Source organism: Hibiscus syriacus, unplaced genomic scaffold, assembly GCF_006381635.1.
Source record: "Hibiscus syriacus cultivar Baekdansim isolate YM2019G1 unplaced genomic scaffold, ASM638163v2 tig00112072_pilon, whole genome shotgun sequence".
NCBI lineage: Eukaryota > Viridiplantae > Streptophyta > Magnoliopsida > Malvales > Malvaceae > Hibiscus > Hibiscus syriacus.
Window position 1 is genome coordinate 211,117 of NW_024063249.1, and position 17,183 is coordinate 228,299.

A 17,183-nucleotide genomic window follows, 5' to 3' on the forward strand; every position below is an offset into this window, starting at 1 on the left:
TTTAGACAAGCAATAATTTAAGTGAAAATACTAAATTTTAAGTCTTTTTACGGATTTATCAAAAGGAAAAGATTTGAGAGAAGAAATTTAGAAGAAAGAGAGCTGATAGAGAAGAAAATTCATCATTCATTACATAAGGGATTTTTTACATCCAAGTCTGTTAATTATTTAGTTACATTTGCCACACGTTTCATGCCAGCTGTCCCAACTATATAACAAATTGATTATTCTCTTTCTTTTCTTCCTCAGTATTGGGCCTTCGGTATTGGGTTGCTTCATCAGACATTTACTCTGCATGGCCTGGCCTGCTTCACTGATGTGGTAAGTGACCCCGTGCCTCTCACATGATTTAATTCCCAATTTCTGTCTTCAATCCCTAACCTTCGATCCTCATTTCCCAATTATTCTTCGATACTTCCTCACCGTTCTTCTTCTTCTCCAACCCTGACAATACCATCTCTCGAGACGAGCCTTGTCCCCAAGGATCGAACACCGAAAACTACCCTTTCAAAGTCGAATAATCCTCCCAAGTGTCGTTCTCTTCAACAAGATTCTCCCAGCGAACCAAAAGTTGAATGACAGGTTTACTGTTTTTATTTACAATCCTTCTGCCCATAATTTTTAATGGTTTAATTTGTAACTCCTCTTCTTCATCTACTGTAGGAGAATCGGTGACAGCAGCAGATGAATTGCATATGAACTTTTTCAAGAGACTGACATGGAAAACCGAATGCAATCGAGAGGAATCGGGTAAGTTCAATCGATAGGCTACTGTTCCTATTTTTTTTTCAGAATTCGATAAGGCCCAAAAATTTTTGCTGCTAACTTCAAGTTCTTTCGCAGGGAAATTGATTCTGTCTGTAGGGCTGCAATTTCAGATAAACTAAATCCCCAATCTTAAAAGTCCTCTCAATTCGATTTTTATCCTCTTGTTGCTTCATTCGATTACTTGCTATCTGTAACTGATTTTTTAGCAACTGTCTAGTAGTTTCTCTATTGTTCATCATCTCTGAAATTGTATGTACTGTAGACTTAGTAGGCCTAACCATAATAGGTGGTTTGTACCCATATAATGGCTGAAAAGGTGTTAGCTTTAAAGCAGTATGATAAGTAGTGATGTACCACGACTCTGCATGTGGTAGCCACTTAGCCCATTGCTTAGGTTGATAGAAGCAAAGGTCTCTCAAATACTGCTCTAAGCATTGATTAACTCTTTATGTTTGTCCATCTGTTTCTGGATGGTAAGCAGTGTTGAAGAGTGTCTTTGTTCCTAGTTGTTTCATTAATTCCTTCCAAAAAAAACTTGTGAAGGTCTTATCCATGTCAGAAATGGCCATTTTAGGCTAGCCATGTAGCTTGTAGACATTGTCTAAGTATAGTTTAGCCACCTCTGTTGCAAAATAAGGGTGAGCTAAGGAAAAAAATGAATGTACTTTGTAAACTTATCCAAAATGACCAAAATACAGTTTTTCTTGAATGAAGTAGGTAAACCTTCAATGAAATCCATAGTAATTATTTCCCCAGCTTGATTAGGAACAGGAAGGGGCAGTAGCAAACCAGGCTTTGCTACATGTTCAACCTTAGTTTTCTGGCAAATCTCACAGCTTCTCACATAAGTAACAACCATAGCTTTATGATTTGGCCAATAAAAATTTGACCTAATCCTATAATATATTGCTTGTGCTCCTGAATGTCCTCCTTGAGGAGAGTCATGTAAGGTCTTAATAACCTTCAATCTAAGACTGCCATGAGCCCCAATATAAACTCTACCACTGTATCTAAGAACACCTTAGAATACTTCCATTTACTGTCAGCTGTAGGATTAATAGTAAGAATTGAAATCCAATATTGAGCTAAAGTATCACCTTGATAACTGTCTTCCACCTCTTGAACCCAAGTAGGAGTCAAAACAGTAGCTCCCAAAGCAAGGCATTGAGCATGATCCTCCCATCTTCTATATAAGGCATCATCAACAACATTTAACTTCCCTTTTCTATATTGTATAGTGTAGTCCAATCCCAAGAGCTTTGTCAACCCTTTCTTTTGAACAGTGGTAGTCAACTTCTGTTCTAAAAGAAATTTTAAAGGCTCATGATCAGTCTTAATAATAAAAGGTTTACTCTCCAAATAATGTCTCCATTTTGAAACAGCCAAGAGAATAGCAAGGTATTATCTTTCATAAATAGATAATGTTGAATTCTTAGGACTTAAAGCTTGACTCAAATAAACAATAGGTCTTCATTCTTGTGAAAGAACCCCTATACACTAGAGCTAGCATCTATTTCTAGATAAAAGGGTTTAAAAAAATCTGGTAATGCTAATACTAGAGCAGAACACATGGCTTTCTTAAGATCTTCAAAAGCTTTATAAGCAGCAGCAGTCCACTGAAACCCATCCTTTTTTAACATCTGTGTCAAAGGTCTGTTAATAATGTCATAATTTCTGATAAATCTCCTGTAATATCCTATTAGACCTAGAAACCCTCTGAGAGATTTAAGGGTTTTAGGCTTAGGCCAAGTCTGTATAGCTTCCACTTTGCTAGGGTCAGTAGACACCCCTGCAGCAGAAATAATATGGCCAAGATACTCCACTTTAGTCTGTCCAAAAAAAACACTTGGACAATTTTGCAAATAATTGTTTCACCTTTAAAACTTCCAAAACCAGTTGTAAGTGTTGAACATGATCTTGCATACTGCTGTTGTACACCAAGATATCATCAAAGAAAACTAAAACAAATTTCTAAGGAAAGAATTGAACAATTCATTCATAAGAGCCTGAAATGTAGCAGGAGCATTAGTAAGGCCAAAAGCATTACCTTAAACTCATAATAACCTTGATGTGTTCTAAAGGTTGTCTTGTAAATATCTTCATGTTTAATTCTAATTTGCCAATAACCTGACCTCAAATCAATTTTTGAAAAATAGACTGCCCCATGCAACTGATCCATTAAATCTTCCACTATATGAATAGGAAATTTATCCTTGATGGTCATATTGTTTAATTCTCTATAATGCATATAAAATCTCCAAGTTTCATCATTCTTTTTAATAAGAAGGGAGAGGCAAAGGGGCTCATGCGAGGCTGAATAACAGAAGAAGAAAGCATAGTAGCTATCTGTTTTTCCATTTCAACTTTTTGATTATGAGGAAATCTGTAAGGCCTTAATTAACAGGTGTAGCATTAGATTTGAGTGGAATAGCATGGTCATGATTTCTCTGAGGAGGTAGCCTTTAGGTTCAGCAAAAACTGTGTTGTATTGCTCCAACACATGTTGTAGTTCAGTAGGAATAGAAGTAGAATTTCCTGCCATAGTTAATAAGACAACATGACCCAACATATCACAATCCCATGCAAACATTTTAAGTAATGTAGCCCCTGAAATTTGATGTAGTTCATTTGAGGGTTGTTGACTTTGAATACAAATCTGATCCCCTTGATGGTCAAAGTTTAATGTCATATTATTGAAGTCCATCAATATTGGACTGAATAACTTCATCCAATCAACTCCCAAGACCATCTCACTTCCTCCCAATTTAAGCAGCCTAAAATCATGTAAAAAAGTATGTCTCTGCATTTGCCATTCAACTTTGTTGCATCTAGCAGAACTGAATAATTGTTGGCCATTAGCCACAGTGATAACCAATGGATGAGGGGTAGTAATCTGTATACCAGCATCAACCCATTTAGGGGTCAAAAAACTGTGTGCTGCCACTATCAATTATGATATTCAATGGTCTTCCTTGGATAGTACCCAGAATTCTCAATGTATTATGGCCAATGCAGCCAATAATGGCATTCATAGAAATTTCTAGGTTTTCATCTTCTGGTTGCTGGAATTGTTCTGTATTAGTAGGACCAACTTCCAAATGAGAAGTGTCAACCTCTTCAGTCATCATATTTAACTGCCTGGTTTTACACTGATTACCTGGCAGATATTTCTCACCGCATTTGAAATAAAGATTATTTTGCCTTCTATGATCCATAAGATTTTGTTTTGGATTTGGTATTGAGGTAGGCTTTGCAGGCACTGGCAGTATAGTTTCTTAGATATAGATATGGGGTTTGGGTAGGGTGGGCTTTTAAAAGAAGGCCTTAATCTTTTATTTTCAAATTCCACAGAAAGTTCATAAAGCTTGGCATGTTTACATGCTTCAAACAAGTTTTTAAGATCTAAAGCCTTGACCCTATGTTTAATTTCATCTCTTAGTCCACTAATAAAAAGTGATACAAAAAACTCCTCAGTTAAAGTAGGATTCTGCAACAACATAAAAGGTTGTAATTCCTCAAATTTTTCCTGATAATCCTCCACTGAACCCTTTTGAGTCAATTTAGTGAACTCTTCTACAATATCAGAAAAAGATCTGTCACTGAATCTGTGACAAATATCAGCTTCAAATTCATGCCATGTTACATGGTGCTTTTACATTATATAACCATCAAACCATATTTCTGCATTGCCTGTTAAATACATAGTAGCTACATCTACTCTTTGCTCAATAGGAACACTACAAATAGAGAAATATTTCAGGCATTTCTGAATCCATCCCCTAGGATTAACCCCTTCAAAGAATGGCAGTTCTATCTTAGGTATGTGCCACATAGTCCCTGAATTGCTAAATGAACCCCTGGCCCCTTTTTTCAGCTTCCAATCCCAACATAATAGGTCTAGAGTCACTGTTTTTACCCATTTGATTTTCAGGCCTAGAATTGTTCTTAAGAGCTAAACAAGCATAAGGTTTAGACTTTAATATCCCAGGTTTATCCGTTTTATAATTAAATCTAGACTTGTCATTCACCACTGTCACCAAAACAAGACTTTTCTCCTTATTTTTAGAAGTATCCGGAGATTGTATCTGTTCACCAGCAGAATGTTCTTGCTCACCATTTCTACTTATCAAAATCTTCAACATTTCCTCCACAAACCTTGATTAGTAGCCATTCTGGACTCCAATGCAGTGATTATGTTCTCCTGATTTTCCCACCATTTAGGTGGATTAGTTTCATCTTGGCCCTGTTTCACCAACGCAACTAGATCTTCAATCTGTTTCTATAGTCCAGATAAATCAGTTTCCGCCATAATTTGGTTTTTCTTTGGCATGCCCACTAAAAATTTGCCAGATTCGAGACTCTGAATACCAATTGTTATAGATTGTGAGAAAGGAAAAGATTTGAGAGAAGAAATTTAGAAGAAAGAGAGTTGATAGAGAAGAAAATTCATCATTCATTGCATAAGGGATTTTTTACAACCAAGTCTGTTAATTATTTAGTTACATTTGCCACACGTTTCATGCCAGCTGTCCCAACTATATAACATATTGATTCTTCTCTTTCTTTTCTTCCTCAGGTACTGGGCCTTCGGTATTGGGCTGCTCCTTCAGACATTTACTCTGCATGGCCTGCTTTACTGATGTGGTAAGTGACCCCGTGCCTCTCACATGATTTAATTCTCAATTTCTGTCTTCAATCCCTAACCCTCGATCCTCATTTCCCAATTGTTCTTCGATACTTCCTCGCCGTTCTTCTTCTTCTTCTCCAACCCTGACAGTTGGAAACAATCAACAAGCATCTCCCCCTCTACCCTACTCTACTTCTATCTTTTACTTCATAATTGTTCTCATGCATGTAACTAGTTTCTATCAGAACCCGTCTTCAAGATATCAACCAAAATCGCTTTTACTATCAATGAACAGAAAGAGCAGCAGATATTGGAAAAGCGTCTGTGCATGACAGATAATTTGTCAAGTGGGGCAATGTGACAAAGATGGTTTTGGGTCTTCCTATATATATGTAATAGAGGCCATCCATCAGTGGAGTTAATTTCTGTTATCCCTCTGAGCCTCTGGTGCAAGCTGAGAAGGATTGAAGGAAATAGGCACTTCATCACTATCATCATCGGATTCAGAATCAGAGGAAACAGAAGTGCCATCAGAAAAACAAAGCCCTTCCAAAGGAAAACCTCCACTCATAAGTTCCCGAGAATTCTGCTTAGATTCTAATTGCTGTTCATGTTGTCCCGAAACCATAAAATCTTCGCTTGGGGTGGCTCTGTTAACCCTGTTGTTATCAGAAGGTATCGAAGTCGTTGAGCACTGATTAAGAGGACAATCATCAGGCCTGCAAAAAGGCTCTTGAACTTTCCTTGTCTTTAACTTCCCGGATATTGTAGTATCACCATTATCACATTTTCACTCTCACATGCATCTATAGATGAAACATGTTTTCTCTTCAGAGCTGGAGTCACATTTTCAACACAAATTTGAGCTGAATTCACGTTCTGGGTTGGACTAGTGATTCTCCTTTCACTCGGATTTCCAACTGGAGCAGAATCATCATCACTATCAAGATCAACAATCACAACGTTTTGAGATGGAAGTCCCCCACTCCCTGGCATGCAAGTTGTAAACAATGTTATACTCACAGGGGAAGAAAAACGTAAGAAGCTCCATAATAGGTAATATTGCTCATACACATACATTTAGCATAGGCTCTTAGAAATTGTTCTATAACACTTGGAAATCTAATGAATTCATCATCCATATTAACTTATAGAGATGAAATGGTGCCAAACCCATTGTTTCAGAAGTCAAAACATTGCCTAAAAGGTACAACAAAATAAGTATTTCGATTTTCGACACTGAAAGCAAACTCCAGCAGGTTGTATACGCACCTATGATCTACACATGCAATAAATTTCAAAATCGAGAACTAATTTTCTCACTAAGCCTGATAAACAAATTACATATTGCTACATAAATGAACCTTAATGTTTTGACGTTTCCTGTCATAAAAACTAAGCTTCAGACCAATTGCATATACTGTTATTCTACAATTTGCCATGAGTATCTGTTCATTATTAGTCCATAACCTGAAATGATACTGAAATCCTCATACGCATAGCAATACTGACGATCAATTTAACCAATCAAACAACAATATAAACCTAGATTAATTCCAAGAGGAAAAAAAAGAGGAAGCTCGGTATTTTTACCAGCATTTGGTGATGGGCCACTGTGGTTCTCCAAATCTTCGTCTGCCCCAATTGTAAGGCCATTTTCTATAGTGTAAACCCGCTTGTCCAACTCCTGAAATCTCGACCTCATGATTTCCATCTCAGATTCGGCCTTGGCTTTGGCACATTCAAGCTCACGGTTCTTGGCTTTCAAATCGATGATTTCATGGTCTTTTTCCCTCATGAGCTTCAATTCCTCCGTTAATCTCTCGCACCTTTCTTCGGCGGACTTCTCCTTCCGCCTTAAAGCCATGTTCTCCACCCTTAACCTTGAAAGCTCGCTCCTCATCTCCTCCACCTCTGTTGTGCATTTTTTCAGCTCCTCCGCGAGACCCATTTTTTCCAACCTGATCTCGTCGAATTTGTTGGAAGACGAACGGGTTTCCTGTTTCAGTGACTTGATTTCCAGATTCGATCTGTTTTGCCTTGCTAAGAGTTCAGCTTCTACCAGAGCAAAATCATTGGGAATAAAACTGGATTGTAGGAAAGAAACGATTGTGGAAATGCTCCAATCGCTCATATTTCCATTTCCGTTGATTCCCGAACTTGTGAAGGGCTTAGTCTCCTTTTCCCCAGCCATTTTTTTGCGATAAGAGAGATGCAGGAAACAAAAGGTGAACAACAGAAATAAAGGGTATAACCAATAGAACTAATAAGTCAATAGATTTCACTTTATAAATTATTTTTTAATATAATTGATAATAAAACAAAACTTAATATTAAGAGTGTGTAAATTCAAATATCGTATTGATTAAAAATATGGACATTTAAAATTTCAAATAACTAAAATAATGAAATGATTTTGATTTGAAAAAAATTAGATATTCGATCTGAATGTTTCCTTCCTTGAGATTTTTTCTTTTATACATGAATCTTAGTAGTACAAAGTCACAATGTTGGAAATTTTAAACGTCGTGTTGTTTTCATTAGCTACTTCGATCATTTGGTTGAATCAGACGAATAGATTAGATAAAAATTTTAAAAATAAACTAATCAAATATAAAAATTAACAAATAAAATAAAAATATATATATTTTTAAGTATATAAAGAAATATTAATTTTAAATAAATCAATTAATAAATAAATATTATAAGTAAATTTATTCAGTAAGATCAATGAATTGAACATATATTTATTTATATAATACTTTTTATTTACACTTATTTATTTATTAAAAAAACAATATGTGAAAGATCACAAATAATTTAAATAATTAAAACAAAATGGGAATACATTCACCTCAACCTCTGTGGAATATGTTTTGATTTCTTCAATTTATTTCCTTTATGGTACATCATTAGAAGGATTCGAACTATGGTATTTGAGTTTCTATCATTTTCTTCATTAGAGTATTCATGTGTGTTTATATCTTTGAAGTATTACTAATACGAATCGGCATGGATTGGGTTGGATTAAATTTTCGATTAATTCGATCTGATTAAAAAATTACACACTCTGTGTCTAATCCAAACTTGATCCAAAAATTATACACTATTCATCTGACCATAATTCGACCCGTCCTTTTGAGATAAAACTCGAATACGATTGGATTTGAATAGTATTTATTTCGTTTCAGTTTGGTGTCTAACGTTTCATTCAGTGACTCAAAATGGGTTCAGCCGTGACGGATAATTAAAAATGTGACCTAACATATTTTTTAGGGTAAAATATATAAATGGTCACCTCCTCCTCCTCCTCCTCCTCCTCCTCCTCCTCCTCCTCCTCCTCCTCCTCCTCCTCCTCCTCCTCCTCCTCCTCCTCCTCCTCCTCCTCCTCCTCCTCCTCCTCCTGCTGCTGCTGCAAGAAAAGGTTTCAATAAATTCAGTTGATACTGTTCCTTTCCCGGACATTGAAGAAAGATACGTTGCATGCTTGAGCCGTGACAAACCAAAATCACCAATCTGTGCAAATAAAGTCTTACGTTTTAGCTCAAGATCCCCCAAAAGCTCAACCCCATCAGCTAGCACAAAAAAAATACTAGAAAGAATGAAAAGAACTAATCTTCCCCCACGCAAGGTAAAGATATATGAAGGAAAAGAGGGCGAAAGAACCTGCTTGACAAAACCGAACTTATAAATATTAATATATGAAGGTTAGTTTACTGCGAGAAGATGAAACGAAGTGTGCCTTGATGCAATAGGGTTGTGTTCCTCGTCTACCCAAAAAGAAAATAGATATCTTGTCGTTAGACGCCTACTTTTGAACACACCACCAAAAACTTAAAGCAATAGCGACACAGATTTGTTCTTTGGCGTATGGATTCTACGGATCACCATTAACTAACGAAGACCAAATCGGAGAAGAAACAGAGGAAACAAAGCTAGAAAATATAGAATTTCACGAAAAGAAACCCACTTCCAAAACGAAAACTCATATCAGGGAACCCGAATTTATATAAAAACTGAAAAAGAACTGTGTTTGTCAGAATGATTGATATAAAATCGACAAATTACATTAATCTAAAAGGCTAACCCTAACCCTAACTAATACTTTATTCAAGTCGTTAATAACAAATACGTGGAGATTACCTACAGTGAAACAATTTAGAATTGAACAACAAAGCAACCCTAAAATCATATCAATTCTATAACAATGAAGAAGAATTGAGGAAAATCATATTCAAAATATGGAACTATATTTAACATTGATAAATAAATAAATTTAAAAGAAAATAACAATTACTTGTATATTAAAGTGGAAGAAACCGTTCTGGTATGTAATCAACTAGGAGATTTGAAGACTTCAAAGCACGATGAACGATAGGCGGATCGTAATGATGGAGATAATCCATGCCTCGTGTCTGTGAAAAAAGATAACAAAGATTATTAAAATAGTAATAATGAAGGAGGAGGCGGAGTAGGAGGAGGTTAATGGGTGACCAAAATGTAAGTGCCTTAAAAGTTTGGAGACTATTTATATAGTTTACCCTAAAAAATATGTCAGGTGACATTTTTAATGGGTTAACGGCCAAACTTAATTGTCTGTCACGGTTGGACTCATTTTGAGTCACAGAATAAAATGTTAGACACCAAACTGGAACGAAATAATCATTAGGCACTAAATTGAAAAAATAGGCATAGGTTGGACACCTTTTGTATATTTAATCCAAAAAATAATAAAGACATGGGTATTATTGCAATTATCCTAAAATATATAAGATAAATTATAATTATTTCGGGATGGGTCGGATTTTTCACCTTAAACTCAAATCCGACCCAACTCGAACACAACCTCTAAATACCCGACTCGGCCTAACCTAACCTGACCCGAATTCAAAGTTTTGGTAAAATACTCAACCTAATAGGGTCGAATCAAGTCGAAACCTATCAGGTTTAGGTCCGTGTCCATCCCTTATCACTGATAATATTACAAATAAAAATAATTTTAAAATAAGAAAATAAAATAAATGAAATATTAATTTAATTTATTTAGTTATTATTATAGTATTTAGAAATATAAATTCAAATATAGTTAAATTTGATTTTTAAAAGTCTTAGGTTCAAACATTAGAGATTGCATGACATTTAAACATTCATTATCAAATAGTTTAGAGTCTTTAGAACATATACTACCACTAGTAAGTACTTTAGATTAATAAAAACAATTAAAGACGAAGAGTTTAATTATTTTAATTTGTATAAAAATAAAAGGGTAAACCACATCATATACCACCGTACTATAGGTGGTGTATCTTTTATACCATTAAACTTTAGATGTTATATCGTTTATACCATGAACTTTCATTTTTATCAACGTTGAACTTTGATTTTCGTTTCAATTATACTATTGAACCGTTAAATCGTTAATGACACAATGACATGTAGGGGAGTGAATGAGCCGAGTCGAGCTCGAGTATTGTTCTCGAAAACTTTGAAATGAAGCTCGACTCGGCTCAAAAACTCGCGAGCCTAAAATTTTCAAGCTCGACATGAACTTAAAACCATGAATTGAAGCTTGTAAAAGCTTGAAATGAAAAATATCTTAAACTTAACTCGATTGAAGCCTTAAACTCAAACTTGAACCTTAAATACAATAAAAATCTTATACTTTATTTTTTTAAAATCAACACATAATTGTTAATATTAATAATTTATTTTTTAAAATAATAAAATCTTAATATATTATATTTTTGAGTTACTCGTGAGCTTTTCGAGTCAAGTTAATTTCAAGTAGCTCGTCAAGAACTCGAGTCAAGCTCGAGCTCGAGTCGGGTCCATTCGAGTTGAGTATTTATCAAGCTTTGACCGAGTAGATCTCGAGTAGCTTACGACTTGTCTCGTCTCATTTATAACCGTGGTGACATGGTTGATGGTTGATAACGTGGCAACAACACCCAAAATATCATTATTTAAAAAAAATCTAAGGTTCGATTTGACTTTAGAAAATATAGGTTATTTTCATTTTCTTAGAAATAGAAAACGTTAAAGAAAACGTGTTGGTTGTAAAATCAAAAAATAATTTTCAGAAAATAAAAATAAGTGAAAATATGATAACATAAAAAAGATTATTTTTACTAAAATTATTTTGAAATTTTATAAAATAAAAAAACATGATATCTAGTTTTTTAACTTGTACAAATTTAAATCTTTCCAAAAAAAAATTAACAAGCCCCTAAAATCTCTCCCTCCAAACCCTCATTATTATTATCGAAAGGCCAGTCATCGGTTGCCGCCCAACCACTAACCAATATACAACTTTCTGTCTTGATTCCAATGTATTTCTTTTGCATTTTAGGTGACATAACTAGGGATGAACACGAGACCCGAACTTGATGGATTTTGATCTAACTTAATTTGATTGGGTTGTTTTTCATTTAAAAAAATGGGCTTGAGTCGGGTCGGTTCGAATTTTTTAGAGAATATGATTGGTTCGGGTTTGACTTTAGGGTGAAAAATACTTGATCCAATATGTACGAAAAATAATATAAATTTATTTTATATATTTAAGGACAATAATAATCCTCCATATTATATATATATTCAATTATATCCTTATTTTTTATCGAATAAAAATAATATTTTTATAAATATGTTTACTTCGTTTGTCGGATAAGATTCATGTGTTATCTCAAAAAATCGGATCGGATTTAGTTTGGATGAAGTTATCCCTAAACTCGGATCCAATTGGATTTCAAATGAAGAGTATAAATTTTCAAGTCGGATTAGATTAATCGAAAATCGGACTGAACCCGACCCATGCCATCCCTAGACATAACGCAGACAGTCTTTTAGTTGAGAACCTTTGTCTATTGTTGTTTCTCGTTTGATTTCATGTTTCACAAAATGGTTTAAACTAATGCTTGATCGTTGCCTGTATTTTGAACTCTAGACGTTGGACGATTTAGACTCGGACCAATGTCGAAGGCGTCTATGAAGAGGTGTGGATTAATTTAATGTAAACGTCTACAACAAAAAAAAATCATTTATTATTTGATCCCCAGGATAAATCTATTTTGCTATTGAATAGGTACGTTGTTATGTCTTCCATTCTCTCGTTATCTGTTGATATTCTGTTTTTTATCTTCCCAACTACAATAATGGATCGCATTGCCTTGGAATTTATGTAAGGTTGGACTCATAACCATGGTTTTTTAGAACCGGACCGGTTAGTTTAACCGGTCGAACCGATCCGATCGATCGGAAGAACTGGACGACGTCATAATTATTTAAAAAATTAAATAAAAATACCAAAAATATTTAATAAAAAATATTTTTTATACCACAAGTCATATTCAAAGCAAGTCATGACATATATAAGTTAAAAACCATAAAATCAAGTGAAACAAAATGATTCAAATTAACTACAACATAATATTTAAGGTAAAATATATTAAATAATCAATATAATTATATAACTATAATTAAAAAATAAATTTGGGGCAAAAAATCATAACAAAATGTTATTGTTTGGTTTAATTTTTTTTTAAAACAATCCCACATGGCTAAGAAATATATAAGAGCATCCCAAAAATCTAAAGAGTAAAAATATGATAACAAAACAATCCCACATGGTTAAGAAACATAGAAGAGCATCCCAACTAACTTATATAAATAATAGAAGTAATTTGACATTCAAAATCATGTAGCCTTTTTGTGAGCATTGAGTGAACTATACTTTCATTTCAATCAAGCTCGAATTTTAGGCTTTTCGAGCCTTTTCAGTTCAAGTTTCAATATTATATTTCAAGTTCGAGTTGAACTTGATAATTTTTAGCTCGTGAGTTTGAGTCGAGTTGAGCTTACTTTTAAAGTTTTCAAGTTCGAGTCGAGCTCAGTAATACTCGAGTTTGACTTGGCTCGTTTAACAAACAACGTCGTTTGGTTTAATTTAAAAAAAAATCGACGGTTTTTTGGTTTTCAGCCGGTTCGGTTCGAACGGTTCAGCGGTTCTGGCCGATTCACTAGTAGTGGTTCAACCGGTGTATATTGAACCGGACTAGGCAGCAGTTCCCGGTTGAATCGGCCGGTCCAGTCTGGTTTTCAAAATACTGCTCATAACAACTAGATCAGGGATGGTTCGAAGGGTGAGTGGGACAATCGTCCTTCAAAAATTTAAAATTATTATATATGTTAATTTTTTTATATTTTATATTGAAAATATATTTTTGTCTTCATGACATAAAAAATTAATAAATTCAAGTTCACCGCTAACATAAAATCATATGTTCGTCCTTAACTCAAAAATTTAAGTTGATATAATAGTTAAGTTTTAGCCTTTGCTTTTACAATAGTAGAGTTTGAATTTTTTTTAATTTCATTTTTTCACAATTTTCCCGGCAAAACGACATTGTCTTTTATCTTTAAATATGAAAATGGACGCACGAAAATAATTAAAGACATAATTAGAAATTTTATATTACGGTGTTATAATTATTTTTATTGAATTCTAAAATTTTTATTAAATATATTTTTTAAAAAAAGATAGGGTCAATTCTTTTCTAAAAGGTGCCGAATCTTTTCTGAAAAGGGCATATTTTTTTCTAAATTAAATATATAAATTTTATGTAGGAGAAGTTCTTTTTTTTAAATGGGGTTTCAATGACACCCCTCAATATATATATATATATATATGGGCTCCCTTAACAAAAACAATATTTTTTTAATGTAACTATCACGTCGGCAACCGTCAACATATTATCGTGCTATTAGTAATTTCACATTTCGATAATATAATTTAAAAAATTAAATTTAATACTATAATTAATAAAAATTAAAAAATTAATAGTATAAATATAACACTCAAAATTCAATGATATTGCACGGTCATGATTGACTTCCATTGTACCAGAATAAGGAACATCATCTTCCGCTTTGCTTTTTGAATGAATCTCCAAAGTCATGGAATAAAAAAAAGAAAATTTTGGGTTTCTTTTTCTCTTTTCATTGAGATATTTTGTAAAACAAAATTAAGGAGGATCGTTATTATTAGTTGTAGTTATACCATGAAAAATCAACAGAAGCCATGGACATACATGGACGTGTTTAGCAAAAAGTGATAAAATCCATTAAAAGTGGTATCAGTTTCCCCTGTCTCGTCTGCATTAATTAGAAGGGGAGAGTTTTTGGTACGTTGAATAAAATTATCATGCAATGCGTGTGATATTTGAGGCCCCAACAACATTAAAAATACCCACAAGAAAATGACCCATCCCTTACAACACCTTTTAATGCCTCTCATCAATTTGGAACCAAAAGTATCACTTGTAGGGAAGCCGTCATTCCCTCAGTTATTTAGAAAAAGGTACATTAATATTTAATTGTTTATAAAATTATATTTTTTGTTCTTTGTTGTAAAATTATACTATGCCAATTGTATTTTTTAATAAAGAGAAGGCAGTGCCTTTATGTTATAGAGCTGTTAGAAGTAGTGTTCTCGACATATTGTTTAGACATAATATTTTGATTATTGATTTTGATTATTAATTTTAACGTACACTTTTATTATTAATGTGTTGTTAATTATTCTAAATATCACTAATCGGTTTTTAGACGTTAAGATGAATATGTATGAGATTCAAATAGTGTTCTATACCTATGGAATTTGATAGATATCCATGAGATTTGATAGATATCCATGAGATAAATATTGGTCTGACTCGTTTTGAGATTAATACATGGATTAAAGTTATATATTAATTTCAAATAGATATGTCTTTAAATTTTTATACCTAAAATTACTACATCTCTCAACACGGTGATTATTATGTTTTGACATAATCAAACACCGTCTTTAATTGGACAATTATAAAGATTATGCTTGAACACGATATAAATCATGTAGTGAGATATGAGCAATTAAGATGAAACTTATCCCTCTTATCATAAGAGATATATCAAGGCCCCTCGACAATTGAGATTGAGAATTGCATGATAGTGCTCAAATGAGTTGATAGAGATTAATGACATTTGTCTAGTTAGTTTAATTAGGTATCGAGAAACTAAAGATAGAGTGATATAAGATTGATATTTTCAATGTCTTATATTCTATCAATACATCCTGAGATAAATGGATTATAACATGAGATGTGTTAAGATTGTCTCGGATGATGAGCTTTTCATTTAACTTGGGTAGTTATAATGTCATGTTATAGGTCACTTATGACTTGGAGGATCAAATGTGATTTTATCTAATGTCAACGTCAATTGAATCTATAGGGTAGCACATTAAGAATGAATAAGAATGGTTGTGGTTATTACTCTCAATAATAATTTAAGATAATGAGATTATTTTAAATTGTATTATTGAATTTAAGATGTTAAATTCGTATTCTTTTGACATAATATTTTATTTATTTATTATTAATTATTTGATTTAAAAATAATATTAAATAACATATTTATTAAGTTTTGGTTGAAATTAAATTCTTTATCAGTCGAGGGATATTATTTAAATTATTATTTAATTTAAAAGGAGTTTTAAATTAATAATAATTAAATTAATTAATTAACTAAAGACAAAAGATTAGTCTAAGTCATATATATGGATACTATATGCACGAGGGTAATGCCAATTACCTTTTTACAACCGTCCAAAACTAAAAACCATAAAAACAATTTTCTAAAGAAAAGAATATTAGAACTAACATTCTATAAACACTCCACAACACAGAAGGATTTTCAAATCAAATATTAAGATAATCTCACGACTTTATTTTATCGTAGTTAATATAATATACATGAAAGCTACACTCTTTTTTTTTTGGGGGGGGGGTTGCAGGTCCCTAAGAAGAATATTCCAGAGTAGAGGTGGTACATTCAGGAAGACATTGAGCAAGCCATATGAGTTTATTTATTAAAATTAGATAAATCTAATGAATCCGTTAAAATTAGATATATTAAGAAGGATTTAATTTCCATATAGTATGATAAAATGAAATCAGATAAAAGATTACAGTTTGAGAATAAAAGATGCTAATAGTATTGATATTTTTTTTTGTTTTGACCTGAACTTTTACAACATCTGCATCTTTTAGGATGTCATTTTTTCTCTTATATCCATTTCACTGCGAACCATACTCGATTTTGAACTATTTTTCAAATATCTACATAAAATCATTAGACGTATTTTAGATGCTTCTAACATTTTCTTCGGGAATAAATTTTATTATATAGAAATTTTATCATTTTCGCTCAACTGGTATTTTCACATCAATTTAGTTATCGAAATTGCTTATTTACATCGATGTTTAAAACATTTACTATTGTTTAGAGTTTTAAGTTAGAATTTAAAGTTTAGGTTTATATGTTAGGATTTAAGGTTTAGAATTTAGAGTAGGGTAATACAATTAAACAACTTTGATTGCGAAATTGATGTGAAAATATCATAAAGATGAAAATGATAAATTTGGTCTTTCAAGTCATATTTTATATCTTATGACTATTCATTACACCGTTAGGATTGTTGGTTAAAAATTTTATGTTTTGAGAATTGATTTAACTAAACTTGAATGATATTTTTCTATTTTAATCAATCATTTTTATATCTCTATTCATTAATAGATTTATATTAAGACCTTCATTTTATTTCTTTATTTATATAAAAATATTATTGATAAAATTGATGTCAGCCAGTATTTGTCGAAATGGTTTTTTTTCGATTAGGGAAAAGGGGGGTCTCGTTTCGAAAATAATTCTTTTGGTGACCGGTTAGTGATAAAACATGGTTCGATGAGTC

At 32.8% G+C, this 17,183-nt stretch overlaps 1 protein-coding gene across 1 annotated transcript; it reads right to left on the bottom strand.

The window, feature by feature from the left end:
- Positions 1-5,241: 5,241 nt before the first annotated feature.
- On the bottom strand, positions 5,242-7,627 carry LOC120174369. Its single transcript, XM_039181249.1, has 2 exons — positions 6,989-7,627; positions 5,242-6,384 (listed from the first exon to the last, which is right to left on the bottom strand). The coding sequence occupies exons 1-2, from the start codon at positions 7,587-7,589 to the stop codon at positions 6,146-6,148; spliced, it is 840 nt and encodes a 279-aa protein (XP_039037180.1). The 5' UTR covers positions 7,590-7,627; the 3' UTR covers positions 5,242-6,145.
- Positions 7,628-17,183: the final 9,556 nt, after the last annotated feature.

Bases quoted from the DNA above. Each gene is read 5' to 3' on its own strand.
- LOC120174369 (XM_039181249.1), bottom strand. From the start codon at position 7,589: ATGGCTGGGGAAAAGGAGACTAAGCCCTTCACAAGTTCGGGAATCAAC. The intron at 6,385-6,988 runs GTAAAAATACCG...CTTGCATGCCAG, and splicing joins TGGCCCATCACCAAATGCTG to GGAGTGGGGGACTTCCATCT.